At 42.6% G+C, this 23,189-nt stretch overlaps 1 protein-coding gene and 1 long non-coding RNA gene across 7 annotated transcripts in view; one reads left to right on the top strand and one right to left on the bottom strand.

The window, feature by feature from the left end:
- CACNB4 (calcium voltage-gated channel auxiliary subunit beta 4) overlaps positions 1–23,189 on the top strand; it is a 119,129-nt gene that overhangs the window by 25,666 nt on the left and 70,274 nt on the right. The window contains exon 1 of one of the 5 annotated variants that reach the window (XM_061446082.1): positions 18,433–18,670. The exons of the other annotated variants lie outside the window; for them this stretch is intronic. Within the exon in view, the coding sequence (XP_061302066.1) occupies positions 18,626–18,670 (45 nt within the window). The 5' untranslated portion in view covers positions 18,433–18,625. Of the gene's footprint in view, positions 1–18,432; positions 18,671–23,189 lie in introns of those variants that run through there. 5 annotated transcript variants of the gene reach the window in all.
- LOC133265539 (uncharacterized) lies at positions 1,819–21,686 on the bottom strand. Of its 2 annotated transcripts, none has more exons than XR_009742010.1 (4): positions 18,644–21,686; positions 11,902–12,014; positions 9,612–9,739; positions 1,819–2,099 (listed from the first exon to the last, which is right to left on the bottom strand). It is a non-coding gene; the product is annotated as an uncharacterized LOC133265539 (long non-coding RNA). The 2 variants fall into 2 exon arrangements; XR_009742011.1 differs by lacking the exon at positions 18,644–21,686 and adding an exon at positions 17,993–18,125.

The following is a 23,189-nucleotide window of genomic DNA, read 5'->3' as shown; positions in this document are numbered from 1 at the left end:
ATTTTTCCTGGAAAGAGCATTTTCTTCCCAGCAAGTAATTTTTTACAACAGACCATTGTGTAGGTTGTGTGTCTGTTTTCTAGGTGCCGGGAAAAGCTGATCCTCATTACACTCAAGCAGGTAAGGAGCCCAATTCTGACAACAGTCATGTATCTCCCAGACAGACAGATTTGATTTTGTTGTTGTTGGGGTTTTTTACCGCCTTTTCTCATCTGCACTCTCTGTTGTCTTCCCATAGTTACTGGGCAAACCCACAGATTAAAAGCAAACAAAAAACCCCTCTGATTGGATAAAGGCATTTTAAAAGCTGGAAAGGCAAATAAACAGCATGCTGTACACTCTTTGAAATATGTTCTCTGAAGGGGATATATATTAAAAAAATGTTTTCTGTGATGAGTTAGCATTCTTTGGGCATGCAATAGAAAGTGCTTGTTCAGTTCCACGTTTAGGACTCTGCTGACACACAGAGTTCCTGTGTGTGTCTCTTTCTCAGTCCCCAGCAAATACAGCCTCGTTGTCTTCATGCCAAGGTATTCTTGCTCAGTCCTCACATTGTTTGTTGCCTCTTGTTCGCAGCCAAAGAGTCCAACTCCAAATGCTCTGCCCAGGGAATGCTAGCACTGTGTTTCACACAGCTGACATCTGTATCAGCAGCTGTCTGAAACTCAGCCTCCTAAAGCCTCACTTATAAAAGCCTGCAATGCTTAAGCCGCTGATGAATAGGAACTGAAGAATAATCTTATGGTTTGTACTCCTCCATATGTATGTCCAAGCATTTGGGGTTTGTTTCTGTATTAACACCACAAACAACTATTGCCTTATTTTGGTGGGGTTTACTCAAAAGTGCTTATTGATTTCTTTTTGCCACCTTACAATGTCTGCACAGAGTGCGTTGGTGCTGGCTGACACAGTTTCATAGAAATATTTGTCCTGAGAGTAAAGGATGGGAATTACAGCACACACTTTTGGAAGAAGAAAATTACATCCTATCAGACCACAAATACACACCTAATTTACCATTAAACCTCTGCATTTGAAGCTCATAAAAGCCAGGGGCTGGAACACTGCACTTGCTTTGCCTGGTTTGTTTAGCTTATAGCACTGTGATATACTGATGTGCTTAGATATATAAATGCCTACCAGGCAACGCAGTAGGGAGCTGTAATATATGGTGGCACTGCTGAGATCTGGGGTTATGCAAAAATGATCGTAGGTTGTTTTTTTTTTTGGTTTTTTTTTTGTTTTTTTACAAAAAAGCCGTAAGCTTTTGGCTTTTCTTCCAGATTAAATTGTAAAAACAAAAATTGGTGAAGGCAGCCAGATTTGGTAATGCAAACAACCCTGTTTCTACTCATTTGGCAATACAAAATTAATAGGGAAAAGGATATTATTCCCACCATGCTGCACCTGGCATTTCTGTGTGGAAGGGTCACAGCCTTATTTTCACCCTGGAAGCCAAGGTAAGACCACGTTGCTGTATCTGAATGACAGCTTCCCCACTGCCCTGAGATTTTCCATGTCTAGCTAGTGACTCCTGACCAGATGTTCTTGTTGTGGGTTTTTTGGAGGTTTTATTTTTATTTTTTAAATCCATGGATTTAAAATTAAGAATTAGAAAAATGCCATACACATGGAAACTAGCAGAGGAAAAGGTCTCTGGATGTCTTCTGCATGATGACTGCATAGATTTATAATTAAATGCAAAAATCTAATCGTAGGGTTATATCACAGCCTTGAAGACTCATTGTGCTGGCTCAAATTCATTAACTTATTGCTTTGGGCACAACCAGTCCCTTCAATAACATGTTATTTGATTGGGAATTCATAAGCTCAGTTGATAAGTGCTTTCCACCTGTGTGTGTTTGCACATTTTAGGGCAGCCTGTAGGATTTCCAGCATCTCTTTGGAGTGTGGGATAGGGTTATCTTCTCTCTATGTCCTAGGCTGGTAGAACTGGGCAGGCTGGGGGGGGGGTGATCTTGGAGCTGGCTGGTCCTTCTTTTTGTCTCCTTGGAGCCTCAGACTTGGTACGCTGATAAGCAGATCTCTCTGCTTTCTCTCCTGATGTCGTAGAGCACAGGGAAAATCTTGAAGATGCTCTAAAGATGGAATTGTTTTGAGTCATGAAAACACTAATAAACACTCCTACATGCTTGCAGTACTCAAGCTCAGTTGTTCTAAATAATTATAATTGCTTTAATTCATCAGATTTTGTGACGGCTCGTTCATTAAATTATGAGCTACATGAAAGCTCCAGCTACTGAGTCGATCTGGTAGAAATAGTAAGATAGTATTTAGCTGTTTGCACAAAATTATGCAGCAATTATGACAAAACAAATTCATTCTAGATTCTGCTGATTACCATGGTAACCCACATTCAAAATAGCAGTATAAAGCCACTTAGCCTAAGGAAAAAAAAGGGTTTCATCCGTTATTAACTGATGCATACTATAGATTTTGATAAAGAAATCCTTAAAATGGAGGCGCTTCCCTTTTTAGTTGCAGTCATGGTGTAGTGCTGTGAATCCTCCTATGCCAAGGCGAGGACTGATCTTGCTGGGTGGCTCTCTTGCAGAAGAGCTAACCTTTTGCTTTGCATAATGCGTGATATGTATTTTTGACTTTTCTGACTAACAGCAATTAGTAAGGGAGGACAAGTGGCTGTTAGAGGCAGAAATCCCAGGTCGGCAAAGTAGCCTATTTTTAGGTGCATCTTGAAGTCACAGCAATTAAGTTCTATGCAGTGCTTCCTGTAGCTCCACTTTATAGCTCTGGGCTTGGAGAAACTTGAGCTGTATGATCAACTGAGCTAAAAGGATCTCATGCAGATGTAATCTTTGAGGGTTTGACAACTCCAAGAATTTAGGAGTCGAGAGTATTGACTCTCAGAAATAAAGCTGACTTCAGTTGTTTTCAAAATAGCTGGTTTGGATTTACTTTATGCCTGTGCATATGGTGTATATTTGTTTTAAAGTGGTTTGCAGCTGTGATTTTTTTTGAAGGCAGTTTCTCCCAATGGTTTTGGCTGGAAGCTTTTGAATTAAAACTGAGATTTTTATTTATTTATTATATTATTCTTTCTCCAGAAATTGAAGCGTTCAGGAAAGCATTTGAGGTTACAGCACTCATGGTAAAACTGAAAGACTTTCTCATCCTGTATAAATTTACTCATTGGTGTAAAAATATGAGCTTTCTGCTATGAGTCATTCCCCAGCATAGCTGCAGAGAAAGGTATCAGGGCATCCTGATAATGCCTTCCTGGCTTTTTGATTAAGAGCCTGAGCCTAGCCTACACAGACCCAACAAAGAATGATGTCTGCAGGTGGGTGGTAGGGGCAGCTCTGATGTGAAAGGGGCTCTGGGGATGCCACCGCAGGTGGTGATGCAGAAAACTTGTTTCCTTGCTTTATGGTGGGTCCCAAATGTGTGTAATGGAGAGGCAGGCAGGGAATGGGGAGAGATTGGTAGCACTGAACTTGTAAATAAACAAGGCTTTCATGCTGTAAAGCTACTAGAGTCTTCCCTGGGAAAAAAGAAAAAAACAACCCAGCTGTAACAGATGTGTCTCTTCAAAAGCATGGAAGTGATAGAAGTGTTAGTGCTGGGGATGTCCCATGAGCCAGAGGAGGGTGTGTGGGGAGGCCTGGGGGGCAGGCTGCAGTAAGCCGCATCGGTCAGAACAGAAAATCTGAGCCCTGGGAGCTGAATGCAGCAGAATTACCCAGCACTTTAAAACAGATGGTGAATAACTTAATTGTTTAGCAGGAGGAGAATGGGAAGGATATTATTTCACTGATGACTACAGGAGATGAATTTAGTGGGTGCAAACTTGTGTGGTTTTATTTATCTGTTTGTTTGTGATCAGTGAAGCGTAACAGGGATGCGTTCTTTCTTTCATGGCTTCCAATTATTTACTTGCCAGCACATTCACCAGCCATACAGAGGGTGGGTTTATGCACAGTTCTGTTTGAGGCAGTGGATGCCCAGAAAATGCTCGGTGAGGTTGAAATGCAGTTGTAAGAATACAGTCTGTGAAGCCTTTGAAAATTCACTTTTGCATCACGTCTCAGAGCCTAGATGCAGAACTGAAACTCAAGTTCATGGTATGTTTTCACTGTGCCTAAAACACCGATGTGGAAGCTGGCTCGTCTGTACTTCCTATCTTATCTGAAAATACATGGTGCTCCTCTTAGGAAGAGATTCTTGAAATATTTTCCTTCCTTTGATTTGCTTAATGAAGGATACAGGACAAGCATAAAGCTGTTTTTGCCATGATACACTTAGTATGGTTCCATTTCCTCATTCTGTAAGGTTATTTTAAGTGATTTGCATTGCTTTGTAACAGCAGAAGCAAGATAGCAATTTAGTGTTCCACAACGACTACAGCTTTTCATTTTTTTGGTTACTGGACCACATCCAGCCTAGGCTGGTAAGCATATTTGTCTTACTCAGGGGTATATTGAGTGGCCTAACAGAAATGCTGAAATTCAGAGTCCAGCTCTCTAGCATTAACTGACACTTGTTTCAGGTGTCAGATTTCAGGTCTTGGCAAAAGCCAAAGATGAGCTCATTTGAAAGACGATGACATGGAATGCATGAAGTATACCTGTGCCACAAATGGCCATAATGTGCTTATTCCTTTCATTAAATGTATTTAAGGGGCTTATTAAAGTGTTGCCTGTATTATAAATTACCTGTGAAGATTACACTGACATCTGACAATACTTCTGGGCTGTCTGCTATATGTCTGTGGTTGGCAAACTCTGAGTTTTCATGGAATCACAGAATGGTTTTGGTTGGAAAGGACCTTAAAGACCAACTCCCCTGACACAGGCAGGGACGCCTTCCACTAGATCGGGCTCCTCCAAGCCCCATCCAACCTGGCCTTGAGCACTTCCAGGGATGGGGCAGTCACAGCTTTTCCTGGAAATAGCTTCTCACTTTCTTAAAACTGATGGTTTAGACTGCTTGGTGGACATTAGAAGGATAGAAAAAAGTTTTGAGAGCTAATGTCTGTTAATGCTCAGAGGGGAGAGGAAAAATTGTCTGCAGGTAGATGGAATATTCTTATAACCTACATCACTGCTCATTTAAGATAAAGGCATTCAAATGTCTGTTTTACAATCTGCATAGAATTTAAGACATTGGTATTTTAAGAAAATGTTCTCATGAATGTATCAGACCCATCAAGCTTCACCTATTGAGCTAGATAGTCACAGTTCAGAGCGTAATTCAGCTCACTGCTATTCCTTTGTCACCTATGCCCTTACCACCTACTTTCCCACCCCCAAGATTTAGGTGGGTTCTTCAAAAGATGAATAAAACGACATTAGTCGCACAAAGAAGAATACAGGCTTTCAAATTCAGTGGGGAGAGCAGGCACACATGTGTGTGGGAAGGAATGAGTCCACTGACAAAAGAAGCTATTAAATCCTTAATGCTTGCTTCCTGCTACTATGAAAAGTATTGAAGACATTTAATAAAAAGTCTTTTATTTAATTTCCATGACTAAGTCTGTAAGGCTGCTATACTGATCTTGGGTTACATTCATCAGCTCTAAGATGCTGCATATTAATACCTTCCTGAAGGACCTTTACCTGTTCTGAAAGTAGTGGTGGTTGGCTATCTCACTATTGTAATCTGTGCCTGCACAGGATTTTGGTTACAGAATCATGGCATGGCTTGGGTTCAAAGGGACCTTAAAGATCATTCAGTTCCACCCCCCTGCCAGGGGCAGGGACACTTTCCACTAGAGCAGGTTGCTCAAAGCCCCATCCATCCAGGCCTTGAAGACTGCCAGGGATGGGGCAAATTATAAATTTTTCACCTTGCTGCTTCCTGTACATCTGCAAAGCAATTATATTTATTACCTTCAACAAGTCATAGCAGGGCCTGCCCCATGCAGCAAGAAGATGCATAAATGATACACCCTGGAACAGTGAAGCAACACTGGTGTGCCTCTTCCTGTATCCAGGCAGCTAGCAAAAGTAGAAGCAGTAGCAAATTATGTTGACAAGTAGCTGTGGAGGGATTTATGGAGATCCAACTGTGTTGGAATACTAATACAGAAATACAGGGAACATCGCACACAAAGGCAGCTGAAGAATTGGGAAAATGCTGATTCAGTGTTCTCTCATCATATATTTGTTGCTTTTGTGCTCAAAGCCATGCAGTTCTTCAGTTTTTGTTTCAATCAGTTCACCTCTCTGATTAGTCACAGGAATAAGCAGTGGGCTCTTCTACATCTTTTCATTAGGCTGGATTAATGCTATTTATATATTTTTCATGGTGGTCCTTCCCTGCTTCTTTTCCTTGTATTGCATATGAATTTAGTGATTTCTGCTTTATGATTTTTGGTCAGGGATGATAGCTGCATTCCCCCCCTATCACTTCCCTCTGCCTGTTACTTCCACAGTGCCTGGCTCCTACCCCACCCAGGCTGGAACCTATTGCTGAATTTCAATCCAGGCTGAGTGGGAAGGAAAAGAAGTTCAGTTTGCACTGGGGAGAGATGCTGACTGTTGAGAAGGGGGCGAAGCAATGTGTAGAGTGGTGTGGAACTGGGGTGATCATAGAGGTCCCTTCAGCTGGACTGCCCACTTTCACATGTGATACAAGATCAAGCTGTCAGGAGTTGATGGAGATGAGTCATAGCTAAAGATTCTGAAGCTTCCAGCAGAACAGTGTTCTGAGAAACAGAGTCAGTCTGAAACGGATGATCAGAAAGACCAGTGGGTTTTGCTGGATGCAAGACAGGGTAGCTTTTGGGTGGGCTATATATATCCTGAGATAGGTATCTGATAATTTCAGGCCACGTGTAGACTTGTAGTGATCACTGTAGCCTGTATTGCATCATAGTCCCCAGATGTCCAGATTAAAAGTGGTCAGAGTGAGCGATGGCTGCTGTGCCCAGGGAGCGGAACAGCTGGGGAGGAAGAGACAGGGAGACTGGTGATGTCTGGGTGGATTTCATTTTGATGTGAGTTTGACCTGAGGGTAGGAAACCCAGCTGGGACCAGGAACTGGGAAGTGCTTTCTTGTCCTGCAGAACAGCCACAGTCCTACAGCTTCCTCAGGAGGATCATTGCATCGCTAGGGACTTGGTGCTGCCATGGTCCCTTAATGAGGCTAGCTGTTCCCTTCGACCATGATCATGTTTTGACCCAATCCAAGCAAATGTGGAGGCTCAGCAGGTCAGGCACCACGTATTGAACCACACCATGGCTACCCTGGGTGGACCTCACATCCAGGAGCACTGCCTGTGGGAACCAGAGACCATGGGAGTCCAGACCTGCATCCAGTAAAACTGGTGGGCTGTTCTGTTTCTTGGTGATTAACCTCTGGAGCTAAGGGCAGCTGTAGACTGTTCTTTGCTTGATGTCTTCAAGTTGAGAGCAAATTCTTTCCTGGGAAATCATATTCATCCACTCTAAATTATTTTTCGTAACACAAATTTGTAGGTCTCAGTTAAGGGCTGTGGTTATGTAGGTGAAACTCTTTGGTCTGTGACTTACCAGAGGTCAAACGCAATCACTGCCTACTCTGAACTTGTGAATGAGTCCTGCTTCCTGGGTGAAACAGCCCTTGGGTACAGCAGTGTACCACTACGGTTTGTAACATGCCCATGTTTCCAGATTTGCACTCCAAATGTGAAGCAGCTACGTTCATTGATGCAGTTCCAAGGAGAATTTGAATGATAAAATACTAAAACCAAAACATGGAGTTTTCCTGTCCAAATTTGCTCCATGTCTAGCCAATCTACTTTAGTCAAGGTCAGCAGACTTCAGAGTATCCCAGTACCAGCTGGGTTTAGGAAGCCATCCTAGAACCACAGGTTTCCAAGGGCCCAGTTTCTGACTGTACAAGTCATGTTGGATATTAATGAAAGCTCCTCATACATACGCTCCATCTGCAGAACACTACTCAGTAATTTTATTCTGCTATTTTTGTTCAGCTGAACCAAGAGATAGCAGCAGTATTCCCTACTAAGACATTTGATGTGTTTTTCTTTAGTATGAGTTTTAATAGCAGCAGTGAGTGTTCGAATCATCATTTTATTTCCAGTCTGACCTGGAGTAAAACCAATTTTTCGTTATTGCACACCAGTGTGTCTGAAAATAAAGTTTATAAGTTTCTGGTATAGACCTAAAAGTGTGGTTACCTTTAGCTGCACAGGGGTCAATGTTGTAGAACGTAATAATTACCGTAGTTGAATAGAGTGAATATAAGTCTAATCTAGTATTCTGTCCATCACAGCAGCTAATGGGAGATATTTTTGGAAAATAAAATGCAGTGGAAAACACATATACAATAACCTGTCAACAATATTAGGTGTTTTCCTAAGCCTGTCCCTGTCAAGGGATCAAGGCTGGAAGCAAAGCTTAACTATATCCCTTCAAATTTTGCTAAGCTGAATGTGTAGAGTTACAATAGTTGTAATATTCAAATAAATGTCCAATACTTTTTTTAAGGATAAGCTCACAGGTTTTAAGTTCTATTGTTTATTTTAATAGGGTCTGGAATTCTTCTACAGTTGGGATAAATATGCCCTTTTATGAATATTGATTTTTATCACCTTTTAATTCTCTGCTCCCTCATGTGGATATTGAATTAAATTCTGAGAACATGGGATTCCGATCTGCTTCTCTATTGCTCATAATGATTATAGGCAGGAATGGCAGAGCTGCTGTTATTATTCTCAACACTTCCAATTACAATATTCTGTTTTCTGCTTGTAACTCTGTCAAGCTTAGCTGTTCAAGCTGAATTTTTCCATGCTCGCTCTCAAATTAACTTCATTTCATGTGAGAACATCACTATTGTAATGAAGAGTTCTTTGGTTTTTTTTTTTTGGACCATAGCAAATATTAGAGCCTAAATATTGATCCTTTTTCCATTTATTCCTACTTTTTTTTTCCCTGTCTCATAGACAGTTTTAGATATGGGACAGAACTTTCATTTCTGCAGTCTGTTTAGAGTTTGGTTTTGTTTTTTTTTAAAGTAGTCTCTGTAAGGATGCTGTCAAAGGCTGGAATAAACTAATCATTCTGTTTGGGTTTTTTATGCATGATTTGGGTTTTGAGAGATTAAGGAAAATACATGTTTAGCAACTGCATGAAAGGGGGAAAAAAAATCAGTATTCATGTAAAATTACCTGATATCATCAAGCTTCTGAACTATACCTGAGCTTTCACAGAACCTCCTAACATCATGTGCATTGGTACATCATGTTAATCTGTGAATTTTAAAGGTTTACTGATGGGTTCAAACATCCTTGCCTAAAAGCTGAGGAACAGATTCCATTCTATGTTATTTAATAGCTCTTCATGCATTGAACCCCATATGTAAAACACACAGGGCTTTTTATACCTGCAACATGAAGATAAGCTCTGCTGCTGCAAGGATTTTTATAATTATGATTGTTCTCTCTTGTAAGGAAAAGGCAGAAGGTATTTTTAGTCGTTTCTTAACTGCCTCAGATTTGTGAAAGGACTCATACAGTGCTGCTGGCGTGTGGAGTATTTTGAGATGCTGAATGAATTAAGTGAGATTTGCAGGTGTTTATCACCCTGAGCCAACCACAGATGACTGAATTCATCCCAGATTCCCACCTGACTTTGCTGGGGGTTGTTGGTGCCCAGGGATCCCTGAAATCTTGTCCTGTGCCAAGTCACAGCTGAACCTGGATCTGCTGGTGCAGACCCCACGTGGCATGAAGTGCTTGTGCAGTGAGAGTGTACTGTGGAAGGAAGAAGGACAACATTTTGGGGGCTTGGTGTCTGTTTTGAGCCATCCTACCTAGCACAAAGTGGCTCTTGGCAAGCTTGAATAAGTCCTACTGGAAATGGTGCTGTTTGTTTCCTTGAAGAAGGAGGAAGAATTGCCAGTGGAAGAGAGCGAACCTCTCAAATGGAGATGCATTAGAAATATGTTTTAGGAGAGTCTCATAACGATGATGAGCAGTGATCATCTTCAGAATTTTTTACACAGATTTCATGTTCTGCTTCTGGATGGTGAGAATAGCACGAGGTCATGGTTTCATCAGATAAGAAAAGTCTCCCAGAGGCTTTACAGTCAAGAACTCACATAAAGATACAGAGCCAAATCCTTGAATCTTTGTTTTTCTCATGACTAAATATTTAAAGAAATCAGGTTGGATAAGTGGTTCCTCATTCATTGATCTGTTGTTTCTGGATCAGTTTCTCCACTTGGATGGTTTCATAGAAATTTACTGAAATGAACTGAAGACTTTCCTACAGTCCCTTGCCATAAACTTGGAAGTGCTGTGTTGCAGTATATGGTAATTGGATTATAAATCATACAAAAATGCAATAAAATCAACAGGCTAATCAATCCATCCCTGTAAAATCCCAAGGAGAAGCAGCAGACTATAGATGTTTGTGTCACATTTGCCTAATTTTATTTATTTCTTCCTTCAGCCTCTTAACAAATTCTTCTTAGCACTAGGACTTAAAAACTTAAAAATGGTCTCATTCCTTTTAAGACACCCTTTGTCTTTTTAAGACACTCTAAGACACCCTAAATACAAAATAGAAATTGTAGTTTTACTAGTTTATCTAAAGGAAAAAGTCTCCAGTGAGATCATGTTTTTAACAGATGCTGGCATTTTGTTTTAGCTAGCAGGGTCATCTTTGCCCAGCTCTGATTGCTCAGTCAAGGCTCTGTTTTCTCTAAAGAACTAACAGTTCTCTTTACAACCTGATAGTTGTAATTTATCAAAAATATATTTTGAGTAACGTTTTTATGAATGTATACTTATAAAACTACAAATATTTGAATGCATCTGGGAAGCTAACACTGACCAGGAGCTTTCTGGGCTCTATGGCTTTTATGAGATTGGAAGATCTTTCTGCTTATGGCTGTCTACTCCTGTGAGGTCCTCCATCTCGTGAGTTTGGGATTTTGATGAACTCATTTAGGACAGCAGTGTATTACTGCCACCAGCTTATATGTTCTTTTGTTATAATGGGTATCAGATGATGCTGAAGATCTGGAGATGATCCATACGCAGAGTGCATAATCTTAAACAAACAGCTGTGATTTGATTTGATGTACCTGGCATTCCTGGCCACCATGGCCTTATGCTTGCAGAGCTCCATCCTCCATCGCAGCTTTTCTCTGATCAGCCCCAGGTGGATATTGTTGCTCTGATATGTGTGTCTGTGTGCGTTTCAGAACTGATGAGGCTTTCCAGAATGCAGTGGTGACTTTCACTGCCTGGGTAAAATAGCACCAGCTTCCCATAAGCTTTGTAATTGGCTGTTGGTGATACTTTGCCATCATTTCATCAGTTACAGCCTAAAGTGATAGACGGAAGCACTCCACATCGGCACTTTCGGCAGTTAAGGAGATTAACATTCATAAGAAAAGAATAGGAGCTTAAAATAAGAAATGAAATAAATGCTTAATCCTTTGGCCTAGATGGTTTTTGGCATGAAGATAAAAATCTTCTCTAAAAACAGAAATCCCTATATTCACTCCAACAAAGAAATATGATGCAGTTCCAGCCATAAGACCACTCTGTCTTTTTGGTTGGTACTTCTAGCATGACTTGGTGATTTGGACCTTCAGCCGGTAGCAGCCTGGTGGATGCTGAGAGCTACTGATCAATGGAAGTTTTGCTGGAGGGAGATCTCTGTGCATTCAGTGCCTGTGAATATCACCATGACTGCTCAACTGCCCACGTGTCAGTGTAGGTACTTTACTTCAAGTTCCAAGTCTTTAAAAGGGAGACCTGTGTTAATACAGTGATACGGCTCTGGGCTGTGTCTTGCAACATTTTGCAGGTAATTCTGGATTTGCTTTGCTTGAATCTGTGCAAAAGTGGAAGCCACAATTAAAGCTGGCTTGAGTTATTTAAACCTCAGAACACATTCATACCTGCCTCAGGAGGTGGAGATAATCTGCTCCTCTGTATCAAAACCACCCTGGAAGGCCCTAGCTATGGTTCCTGAGTTCCCCACAGCTCAGCTACTTGCAAATCTCTGTAGTGCCTGTAGGAAAGAGAAATTTCACAACTAGTTAAATATAGAGGATACCTACAAATGTAGCCCAGTTACCTCTCTTATTGTAGGTGCTTGAAACCAAGGGAAAGTGACAATGAAGTCTTCACACTCTCTTTAATTATAGCAGCCTTTACATAACAGTGTCAGATAAATGTGTTTTAGGATAGGTGGCACCTCACTTCCTCCAGAAAAACTGTCAAATTAGACCCTACCAGACTAATTTATTACTTGCAATTCAAAGAATTAAAGCATGCCATCCAAGAGTGTTTTTTTTTAATAAAACCTTTAAATGTACAGAATTCTCTGTGCCACGACATATCCCAAACAGCACAACACTTCTTTGTTTTGAAATGTAGATACATCCTTACTCATCTGATAGCTTCAAGGACTGCCAAGTACTACAAATGTCATCCAGTTATCATTGCTTGTGAGGTGCTGGAAAACAGGGTTAGTATGGATCTCAAGAGGTTATCTTATTCATACCTCCACTCCAAGGCAGAAGCTGTTGTTACTGAACCAGATGCTTATCTAATCTCTGTTATAAAACAGAAGAGGAAAGAGAGAGAGAAAGAAATTGCTTTAGAGGGAGAAGGGGTAAGCAATTGGGCTGTGCCAAATAACTTAGAAAAGTGAGGAATTGGACTCCTTCCAACTGGTGGAAGCAAGTTCTGCCTTAGGTGGATTGCTGGAGAATGCTGACGGTCCTTTTCCTTTATTCTAATGAAATACAAACTTGGGATGTTTTGCTGATTTCAGCAAGAGCAGCATTATATGGGGGAGAACAATTTTCTTCAACAGGTCCCAGAATTCTGACAATGAGAGATCAAAACCAATGCTTATGTTCCATATGAAGCATGCTGATGAAGACTGTGGGTTTGGGAGTCTTCTGTGTGCATAAGAGTGCTAGAAAAAGTGGGTTCATATCCAAATGTGCTATTAGTGTAACCACTAATGCGTTGTGTTAAGATGCTCTTGCCTGCTGCAGGGAGGCTGTCTCATTCCCTGAAGTAATATTACGAGTCCAGGATCGTAACCTTACTGTCAGAGCAGAGAGCCCATAAAGAACTTCTGACCACCTCCACTGAGTTGCTGTTGGGATTTTGTCACTTCAGTGTTAATATTCCTGTTGATACTTCTCTCCTCCACAGTAGCAGCAGAAGAGGCACTGAGGCCTGCAGTCCCGCTGCATGACTTGCACTGAGTTAGTAACAGCGAAATCCCAGGTGAAAGTGAAATTTGTTAAAAGTGCAAAAAAGAGAGAACTTGCTGACTTACATTCTGGCTTTGCGCACTGCAGTGCTGAGGCATTTACTTGACTTGGCAATCTAGTTACTGTGCATTTATTCAAATAGCACTTTAGTGTGTTTATGCAAATAGATCATTGCTACATCTCCTAAAAGAACCATACAAGTGCTGTCATTTGATTGTGTAATGTTTAGATTGAGCTTTAAATAAAATTTCCTATGGTTCTGTACAAAATTCATGCCCCTTGAAAAACATCATTCCCACATTTGGATAGGTCAGAAATGACTAAATAATTCACATTCTGGAATATAGGGATGCATGTTTTAAAGAGACTTCCTTTGTACTTCAGAGAGGGTTGATTCTAAAAAAAAATAAGAACTTGGATAATCTCTAGTGGGATTGAACTATTTGGAAGAAGATAAGTACTTCAGAGGTCTCTGGGATGCTCAGAGCATTCTGATTTCCAAACCCTTCTCTTCCCCTCACCCCCAACCTAAAAGGGTGCAGTAAAGCATTTATTTGAGGCCAGAAGAAACTAGTTAGTCTGAGTTACATTCCCAGTGACCTATCAGTTGTTGGAAGTCTTAGAAGACTCTTTCCAAATGCTGATTATTATTGTAGGTAGCCATGTGGAAACAGCAGCCATGGGTAGTGCTATCTTAAAGTAAGTGCTTGCAGGATCATTCTCCAACGCCCAAATTAAAAAGGAAGCACAGAAAACCAGCTTCCTCCATGTAACAGGTCTGAGACCAAAGATTTTCAGGCAGCTGTGATAATGCTACCAAATATATTTGCCTGCACAAGGATGCTCAGTGCACAGGTGATATTTGGGTTCCCTGATTAACCTTGCTTTCAAAGCAGAGGTTGCCATTATAGGGAATGGAGAAACTGAGTTTCTCTTCATGAGATCACTTTCACCTTGGCTGATGCTGAGTGTGGGAAGGGAACAAGACTGACTTATTTGCTAGCTGTTGTTTCCCATTCTGCTCTGGGTCCACCACACTGTTTTGGCAAGCCTTTCCTTTTAGCTTCAGACTTCTTATGTCAGTCTTCTTATGTCAGCCTATAAAAAGTCCTGAGAAGGAGGAGGCTTCTAATATATTTCATAACCTTTAAGGTAATTCCAAATGATAGAATCATATTGTAAATGTATAATACAAACAAAATGTATATTGCAGCAAGGGACACCATTAAAAAACAAAATAAAACCAAAAAACAACAACAAAAACAACAACAAAAAACCCAAACAAACAAAAACCTACAAAACCACACGTTTTGTAAAGGGTTAGAACTTAAAAAGACTCAGTTTGTCTGATTTCCCCATTCATGTTTTCACCAGGTCTCTCACAGCTGTGCATGGTACACACACAAACCAATGGGGTTTTGGATGCTGGTTGCTTTGGTGTTAGCCACATACCCACTGAAGGTGCCCTGTACCAGAATGTTTCTCTGTGGCCTGAGGCAGTAGAACTCCCTGCGCAGCAGTATCAGATCATCTGTATTCTCTTTTGGAAGCAGGCTGGGGATGATTTTGATCTCTCAAAACCTTCAGTTAATGTGTGAGCCTTATTTTTCATTGCAGTGGATTTTTTTTTTTTTTTTGTTCTTTTGGACCACTCCTCAGGAAGCTCAACGAAAAAAGATTAAGTTTTTTACTCTTTCTCATATTGTACTCTCTCCATGTTGCCTGTGCTAAGCTATCCTGTAAGTGGAAAAAAAAGAGATTTGACTTTCTGGAAGCCAGCAGATGACCACCTGTGTATCTGTGGTAACGCAGTATCCCTCACTGTAAAAGCATAACATGCTTTCCCTGTATAATACCTGGTAGTCATATATAGAAATGCCTGTGTTACAGGTAAGACTGGAATAGCAATGGCTTGGCAATAAGATTAATTTTGAGGTATTTTCTTTCATCTGTATATCCTCCCCTACCAAACCTTCTGTACTCCATGTTTCTGAGCTGCATCCAAGTCTCCTGTTCCTTCAGTATATTTTGGGAGCCTGATTATTTTTCAGACAATTTCCAGAGAGCTGGATGTCTTCCTCTCTCGCTTTGGTGTGCTACCTCTGTTGGTTTCTGTTGCATGTTTCCTGGATAAATTACTTCATAACATTTGAAATAGTCTTTGATTTAGAGTTCCTCAAAATTTTACAGGTATTTGTATATTTGCATTTTAGGTGCATGGCTGGGGAAAACAACTGAAAATTACAGGGGCTCCTGGATATTTTTTGGCTCTTCTAATAATTTTCTTCAACTTAGATCATGAAAATGAGCACTGGATGTGTAAGTTTCGGCTGACAGAGGTTAGCTCTGTTGCAGGGGGATGCACTTCAGGTCTCCCCACGTCGCTGGTGGTCAGGAAGGAGGACAGGACCCAGTGCTGGTGGCCCTGCAGAGGTGTTGGGAGGCAGCACTGCCATACTGACCACCCCGAGCACTGCATTTTAGGCACTTAAGCTAAATGCTTGAAGTAGGTTGTGTGACTGTCCCTTACATTTCTATCTTTTTCAAGTACAATCCCTGTGTAATGAGCTGTGTATATTTTTATAGCAACTTTTACGAGCCTTTCAAGTTGAGTCATTAAATACGTATTTTTAATAACCTCCAGGTTTAAGGACAGTGTAAAACGGAAGTACTGGAAATCAAATAGTGATACCCCTGACTTGTGAATTAAATTATTTCATTACAAATTTATGTGAGGTTCAGTCACTTTTTTTTTTATTTCTTGCAATTTCATGCCTTTTTTTTTATTTTTAATCAACAAATGATTCTGATGTCGCACTTAGAAATTCCTTCTTTTTAAATTTTAATAGTCTCCCACCAACAATGTGTTTATTTCTTTAAATTTGTAACATCACGGATCTTCAAGCTGGGGAGGGGAACTGCTCCGTAACACAGGCCCTAAAAATGAATCCATTGACTCACGTATAGAGAGTTTAAAGACAACCTTAGAAACTGAAATCTCCTTCATCTGAACCATCTTCTCAAACCATCACGATGTTCCCAAAATCGTGCTGGCTGTGTCCTCCAGCCCTGTAATAACTGGAAAGATAACCCTCTGGAGAAGGAACTGCTGCTCAGTCTCTGCGGCTGTTCCACACTTGGTGGAGGTGGCCAGGAAGGAGCAAGTTATTGTCAATCATAGAAATAGTTTCTGTCATCTAAACAACTGTTCTACGAGGACCAGTTTGACAGAAGTGCTGTCCTGTTTGAAACAGACTACTTGAAAGCCATCAGAGGTTCATTAACTACCTGTTACGTTTTGTTTGTTGGTTTAACATTGGCAGTGAGCTCACTGCATAGGGCCAGAGACAATCTTGCTGTTCCTTGGAAGATCTCATAGTCTGAGTACTCAGTTCTGAAAAACAGAACCAACCAAAACACTTCAACACTGAAAAACATTGACCTGAACTTTCATTGAATCACAGGATGGTTTGGGTTGGAAGGGTCCTTAAAGATCATACAGTTCCAATCACCCTGCCGCAGGCAGGGACACCTTCCACTAAACCAGGTTGCTCCAAGCCCTGTCCAGCCTGGCCTTGAGCACTGCCAGGGCTGGGGCAGCCACAGCTTTTCTGGGCAACCTGTGCCAGTGCCTCACCACCCTCACAGGGAAGAACTTCCTAATGTCTAATGTAAATCTCCCCTCTGTCTGTTTAAAGCCATTGCCCCTTATCCTATCCTTACTTGCCCTTGTAAAAGGCCCCTTTCCAGCCCCTTTGGGCACTGGAAGCTGCTCTCAGGTCTCCCTGGAGCTTTCTCTTCTCCAGGCTGAAAAAGCCCAGCTCTCTCAGCCTATAACCACAGGAGAGGTGCTCCTGCCCTTCCTGAGCATCTCTGTGGCTTCCTCTGGACTTGTTCCAACAGTTGCATGTCCTTCTTATGCTGGGGGCTCAAGAGCTGGACACAGCACTGCAAGTGGAGTCTCACAAGAATGGAGCAGAAGGGCAGAATCGCCTCCCTTCACCAGCAGGTCTCTTGTTCATCAGTGGGACTGTGCTTCCTCTATATGTAGTTACATAAACTCTTGCAAGCCAGGAGGTTATATGGATAGAAGAAAAGAATTCATTGACAGCATAGAAGTAGTAAACTGGGAATAAGACCACAGCTTTGTGAATCTTTGTTTAAATTTGTAAGAAATTGTGACTATGGGGAGAATAACACCTTTGGCTTTGTTATACACGTCTGTTGAATGCTTCCCAAGTGACTAGTGGTAACTTCGCAGAACTAAATTAAGCCTTTGGAAGGAATAGTAGATGAAGGAAGTGGAAAAGACAAATAGAAGTGTTTGTGATCACTGAGATGCTGTGTCAGATTGCACTGAAGATGAGATTTAAAATGGAAAGTAAATCGTAAAATATTTCTCTATAATTCTCTATTATTTATTTACTTTTTTATCATGTAGGTCTATTCTCTAGTGTTATACTTGCTTACTGCAAGGAGAAACATTCAGTGCTTAAGTGTATAAGATAGGAAGTCAGGAGACATAGGCACGGAGGGCCAGCTTTGCAGTTTCCTCACTGTGTGACTGTCTCTGTTAGTCAGCTTCTCTGGACGTGGTTTCTCCACCTGTGGAACGAGGTTTGCCTGTCTGTCAGCGCTCTGTACTGTGAGGTACAGCATACGTGTGTGGAACCAGAAACCTCAGTCTTAAAGCTTGAGTAGGTTGCATTTTAGAAATTTGCTTTTTAATTTAGTTGTAAATAAGGTTCAAACTTACAGTCTTTTCATTTTCAGTCTTTTGTTTGTTCGTTTCCAGACCTTGGGGATGGGGAAGGGTGGTGTGGGGGTTTCTCCTCAAAAATGAGCTTCTGTTCTGTGGGTGAGAACAGCACCTCGTGGTGAAGCGAGAGTTGGAAAGAAGGAAGGAAAAAAAGGAGGGAAACAAGAAGGGAGGGAAGGAAAAGAAAAGGAAAACATGCCGCCGTTATTTGCGTCCCCCGCGGCTCCTGCGCGGGCGGCCTTGGAGCAGGTAGCCCAGCTCCGCAGATAGTTTCTCAACACCGTGAGGGAGCCGGCAGGGGGCAGCCCCGCGCGGCGGCCGCAGAGGCGCGTCGCAGCCAATGGTGGCGCGGCGGTGGCACGTCGCAGCCAATGGTGCGCGGCAGCGCGGGGAGAGGGTTGCGTCGGGCGGGAAGGCGGTGGGGGGGCTGCGGGGTGGCGTGGCGCCGGCAGGGGCACCTGCAGCGGCGGTGGGCGCGGGAGGCGGCGCCGCGCGGCTGGGGTGTCCGCAGCGCTGAGAGGGCAGGCTCGGCCCCGCCGCCGCACAGGCCTCTGCCGCTCGGCACCCCCCGCGGCGCCTCGCAGCGCCGGTTCTGCACCCAGGGAGGCGCCCGGTGTTTAGCGGACCTCCATGTACGACAATTTGTACCTGCATGGATTTGAAGACTCGGAGGCGGTGAGTGCCGCCGCCGGGGCGGGGATCCCGAGGGGGCAGACCCACACACCCCCCTCCCGGCTTTGCAACCGGAGGTGCCGGTCGGAGCCGCCCGAAATGCTCCTCTGTTACGTAATTTGTGGGGGTGCAGCCGTGTTTCGGGGTCCTGGGGGAGCTTGTTGCCGGTCACCGTGGTTGCGCTTCCGCAGCCACGGACAGCGCCGGCTCCTGCTCCGCGGAGGGAGGTTTGTAAGAGCTGCGGAGAGAGCCGGTGATGAACCCCGCGCTCGGTGCGTGTGCGGCACAACAGCAGCCGAAGTTGCTCGGCTGCCATCTGCATCGTGCGGGTCCTGGACGGCCGGTCACCCCGGGCGCCTTCCGAGTGGAGTCACGAAGCGGCGGAGCCTCCGAGGCACCACCGGCGCGGCAGTGCCTGTGTCGCCCAAAAGAAGCCGGGACAGGCTGGCGTCGCTCGTTGAGAAATCATTTCCCCACCATCTCCCCCCCCCCTCCTCCCCGTGCCAGCCTGAACAGCCTCGCTGGGGAGCCTTTGACATGCCTCACAAAATGGTTCTTTTGCAGCGTGGAGGCCCCGTTACAGCGGTCGGGGCGCGACGCCCCAAGTAAGAACGGCTGGCGGCGGTTGCCCGAGTGGCCTTTCTGTCCAGCGGTAGCTGAGCAGGAGCCCGGCGGGGCAGAATTGCTCGGGGCAAGGGAAACTGCTGGGATTGCCGCGGCGAGGAACATGCTGTTCCATATTAAACAGGGGTCTGTTACATAAGGTGTTGTGGCCAGCTCGTAAAATACACAGATTATAACATAAAATAGCGTGCGTCAGTGCAGACGTATGTATTGTATGATACGGTGTCCCCAGCAGGATGGACAAGCTCCCATGTCTCTTAAGATGAGGCTTTTTTTCCTTGCCTAACAATAAGGTCATGCCAGTCTGGGACTGGGAACTGTAATCTTTCAATGTGTTGCCTCACGTACTAGCAACTTGTTTTGGCATCCGTTGATTTTGGAGGGAGAGGAATCACAACTCTGCAGAATTGAATTAATGCAGTGCACCGTGCTGAGAGGAATCCCTGTTTTTTAATCCTTCAGTACTACGTGTTTGACTTATTTCAAAACTGTGCTGCTTTGGGTCAATTTAGAAATTCCTGCCCTGTTTGCATATGTATTTTAATTTGTTTTGTGTTTTCTCTTGCTGCTGCTTACACGCTGCTGTGCCAAGTGCATATGAGCGTGTTGGTTCCTTTAGGGATGTGCTTTAGGATCAAGCTGGATCTTTCTGTATGTAAACCAGGTATTTGCAAGGCAAAGCGTGAATTCTTGGAAACTGTTCACAGTCCTGAAGCTGTCTTCTGCTGGTCTTTCAGTGGAGTATAAATAAGCTTTTAAAAAGACAGCTTAGAAGTATAGTAGCATGGCTAAGAAGGCTAACTTGCTGTGTAGTGGTTGTTGTAGAAGAAATGTTTTATCTGTACAAGCCAGATTTTAAAGTTTACTAGAAAATGCAGGTAAATGTCTAGTGGGATTCAAGGGTGCTTCTGAAATGCTTAACTCCATGTGTTTCAGTGAAACCCACTGATTTCTTTCAAGATTATTTGGGAAAAACAGTTTTAATGACAGCAGGAGAGCAGAAACCTTCCCGTTAAACATCTGTGTTAGGGTTTGTACTGTAAGAATCATGTTAGTAACAAAGAGAAGGCCTAGGTCTTTAGCTGTCCGCTTTGAAGGGCTGGGATGAAGAAGTCATTTCCAGGTTCCTTAACACCCTCTTAACTCGTTCATGATAATGCTGTTTACAGCTCTTGTAATTTTACAATCTCTCATTACTTGAGATAGTTTTTACTAGCTCTAACTTCCAGAACTGTGGGAATACATGAGAATCTCAGCTTTCATTAACAAAAAATAAAACAAACCCCAAACCATCAAACCCTAAAAGCAGTCTAGATCCCATAGTCATATGGAAGAGCTAGAGGCTGTGAACCCAAAGCCTCAGACACAAAGTAGGTAAAATTCCCCAAGTGTGTTCACTTTATGCTCCTGAATCATTTGCTTAAAACATTACACCTTATTATTATTTTGGATTCTGACTCATGAATTGAGTATGCCTGCTGAGACAATATTCTGGCAAACAGGTAGTGTGATGGGTCACATGAGTATTACTTTAAAGCCAAAGAGAGCCAACATAATAGAAATAATACAGTGAAAAACAAATCAAGGCTAGAATACTCGTTCCCTGTGGTTAAGGGAAAGTAACTGTGAGTTGTGAAGATTAAAGAAAAGGCCTCTTTATTGTTCTGGGGTTTAGGACCTGGAAGGCTTAACCCAGATGTCGTGCAGCTAGTGAACTGAAGGAACTACAAGCTTGTGTACTCTGTGCTTATTCCTTACCTGAACCACAGGGAAAGGTGATTGAGGATTTGTGCTATTTGCAGTGCTTCTAGCATAAAATAAACTATATCAAAAAAAGTCATTCTAGTACAGTAACATCTTATAAAGCTGTGCCTAGCTATCATGATAGGGCCAAAATGAAAATCCATTCACCCTCCATTCTTGCAGCGTAAAGAGACTGGGTAGCAGGCTGAGGTTAACGCCATGAATGTCTTCTTATCGATGAAAGCAGGGAGGAGAGCAGCAGTTGTGATGAAGGGTTAACCCCTGGCAGCCTCCACTGAACTGAAATAGATGTGTGTTACTGAGTGTCTCTGAACTGCTTTAAGCTAACCTAGGTGGTATTACAGTTAGAAGTCAGCTGAATGGAACAGTGACTGCAAATATCCATGCGAAGTGTTTTAAACCTGTACCCATTGTAAATCCTATGTGTACATACCAAATTTGAGTTTGTTTTGAAGGAAAAGGTCAGTGTATGGCACACAGAGTAAACATGCTTACTTTTGGAAAGGTAGTATGAAATCACAACATTTAAAGATAGGGAAGCTGAGGTATGTACTGTGTTTATACCTAATCTCTTCTGATAGATAATGTACAGATTAACTGATCACAGAATACCCTAGAAGTGTGCAGGTGAGATTTTTCCTGTTAAAACCGAGAACAAGCATGACATTTAACGATGAAGATATATATATAGATGATTTTTGTAATAGAGGCTGCTATTATACTGGGTTTGTATGTGTGCATTTATACCAAATGTATGCAAAAATACATGTTTTGATCTATGTATATGTAAAGAAATGAGTGTGTGCATGGGTATTATGATCCATTACCAGCTGTGATGATTAATGAAGTAGATGAGGCACTAGGTAGTGTGAGGCTTTTTGGAGGAAGAAAATTACACTGTTGAAGCTGAAAAACACTACCAGTGATTGTAGATGAAAAGTAATTGCCATGTTGAAGAAAAGAGGTTCAGAGATACGGAAGAAAACAACTTTTGCAGGCACAGGCACCCTTGTAGTGAACACAGAAGGTGCCGGCTTGCAGGTGATGGAAGACTGTAGAGAGAAACATCTTCCCAATGAAGATTTTTGTCTTGCTTGTTGCCCTGCCCTGTGACTGGGGGATTTGGGGAGGGTTTTTTTAGTGCTTTGGTTCTAAACAGGGTCATCCTTTTGGGAATGAAAACTTGTTTGCCCTATTGGGAAGTATGTTTTACATTCTTGATAATAAGAGGCCATAAAACCTCTTTAGCACAGGAGACTTAAGACATTGAGGTCTGTTGGGTAAACAAGTAATACCAATTTACCTACATGGTTGGGATCTAATAAGTGTGTGTCTGTTTATGCCAGGGGAGGATCTTAATGCTGTTCCGTATGTCAGTCCAAAATTTCCCAGTGCACTATGGTTTCAGTGAAGATGCCATCATTTTCAGAAACAAACTTCCATGAAACCTTCCCATAAGAAACTGCATTTTCTGTAAAATTACTTTTTCCATTAAAGCTGCATTTTGTTGAAAAATTATCCCCAGGAGTTAGCAACAAATACTTCTAATGCAAGGTCCTTCTCAGCCATGATTGGGAATGATACTTGTGGCAAGTGTCACCCTTTTCGCATCTACAAAACTATCAGAACCGTCCCTATTAGATTGTTTATATTTATACCTCTAAAGCACTCATTTCAGAGCAGCAACTGAGCATGTGAAATGGCTGTCCTCACTTCTCACAAGGTGTAAGTTTAATGCTTGTCAGCATGTGAGAGGCTTTATCTTCTGTACTTGAATTGGTTATCTGGGCTGTTGGGAACAGCTGCCTTTGGATAGGTGCTTCAAAGTTCAGCTTGGTTGTGTCAGGCAGCAGAGCTGAGCAAGAGTGAGGGGTGGCCTGGCATGGGGTCAGCAAGGGCCTGCTGTGAGCAGGGCTGGGGAGCCAACTAGGCAAGAAGCCACTATTGCACAGCCCTGGTGGTGGCTGCATGGAAGTGAGGGTGCAGTGTCACTGCTCAGCAGTCACTGGTGACAGCCTGCAGCACCCGCGCAGCATGCCTTTCTGCTTATTAATGCCGGTGTTTCCCATTTTGCTCATCTTCTTCCTCCTTGTGTTCAAGATATTTAAATAGCATTTAATTTGTGCCTTCATCT

This window comes from Pezoporus flaviventris, unplaced genomic scaffold (assembly GCF_033815535.1).
Source record: "Pezoporus flaviventris isolate CSIRO_AGI_PZ_B2104156 unplaced genomic scaffold, CSIRO_AGI_Pfla_v1 ptg000001l, whole genome shotgun sequence".
Taxonomy (NCBI): Eukaryota; Metazoa; Chordata; class Aves; order Psittaciformes; family Psittacidae; genus Pezoporus; species Pezoporus flaviventris.
This window is presented reverse-complemented; position numbering and strand designations above follow the sequence as displayed.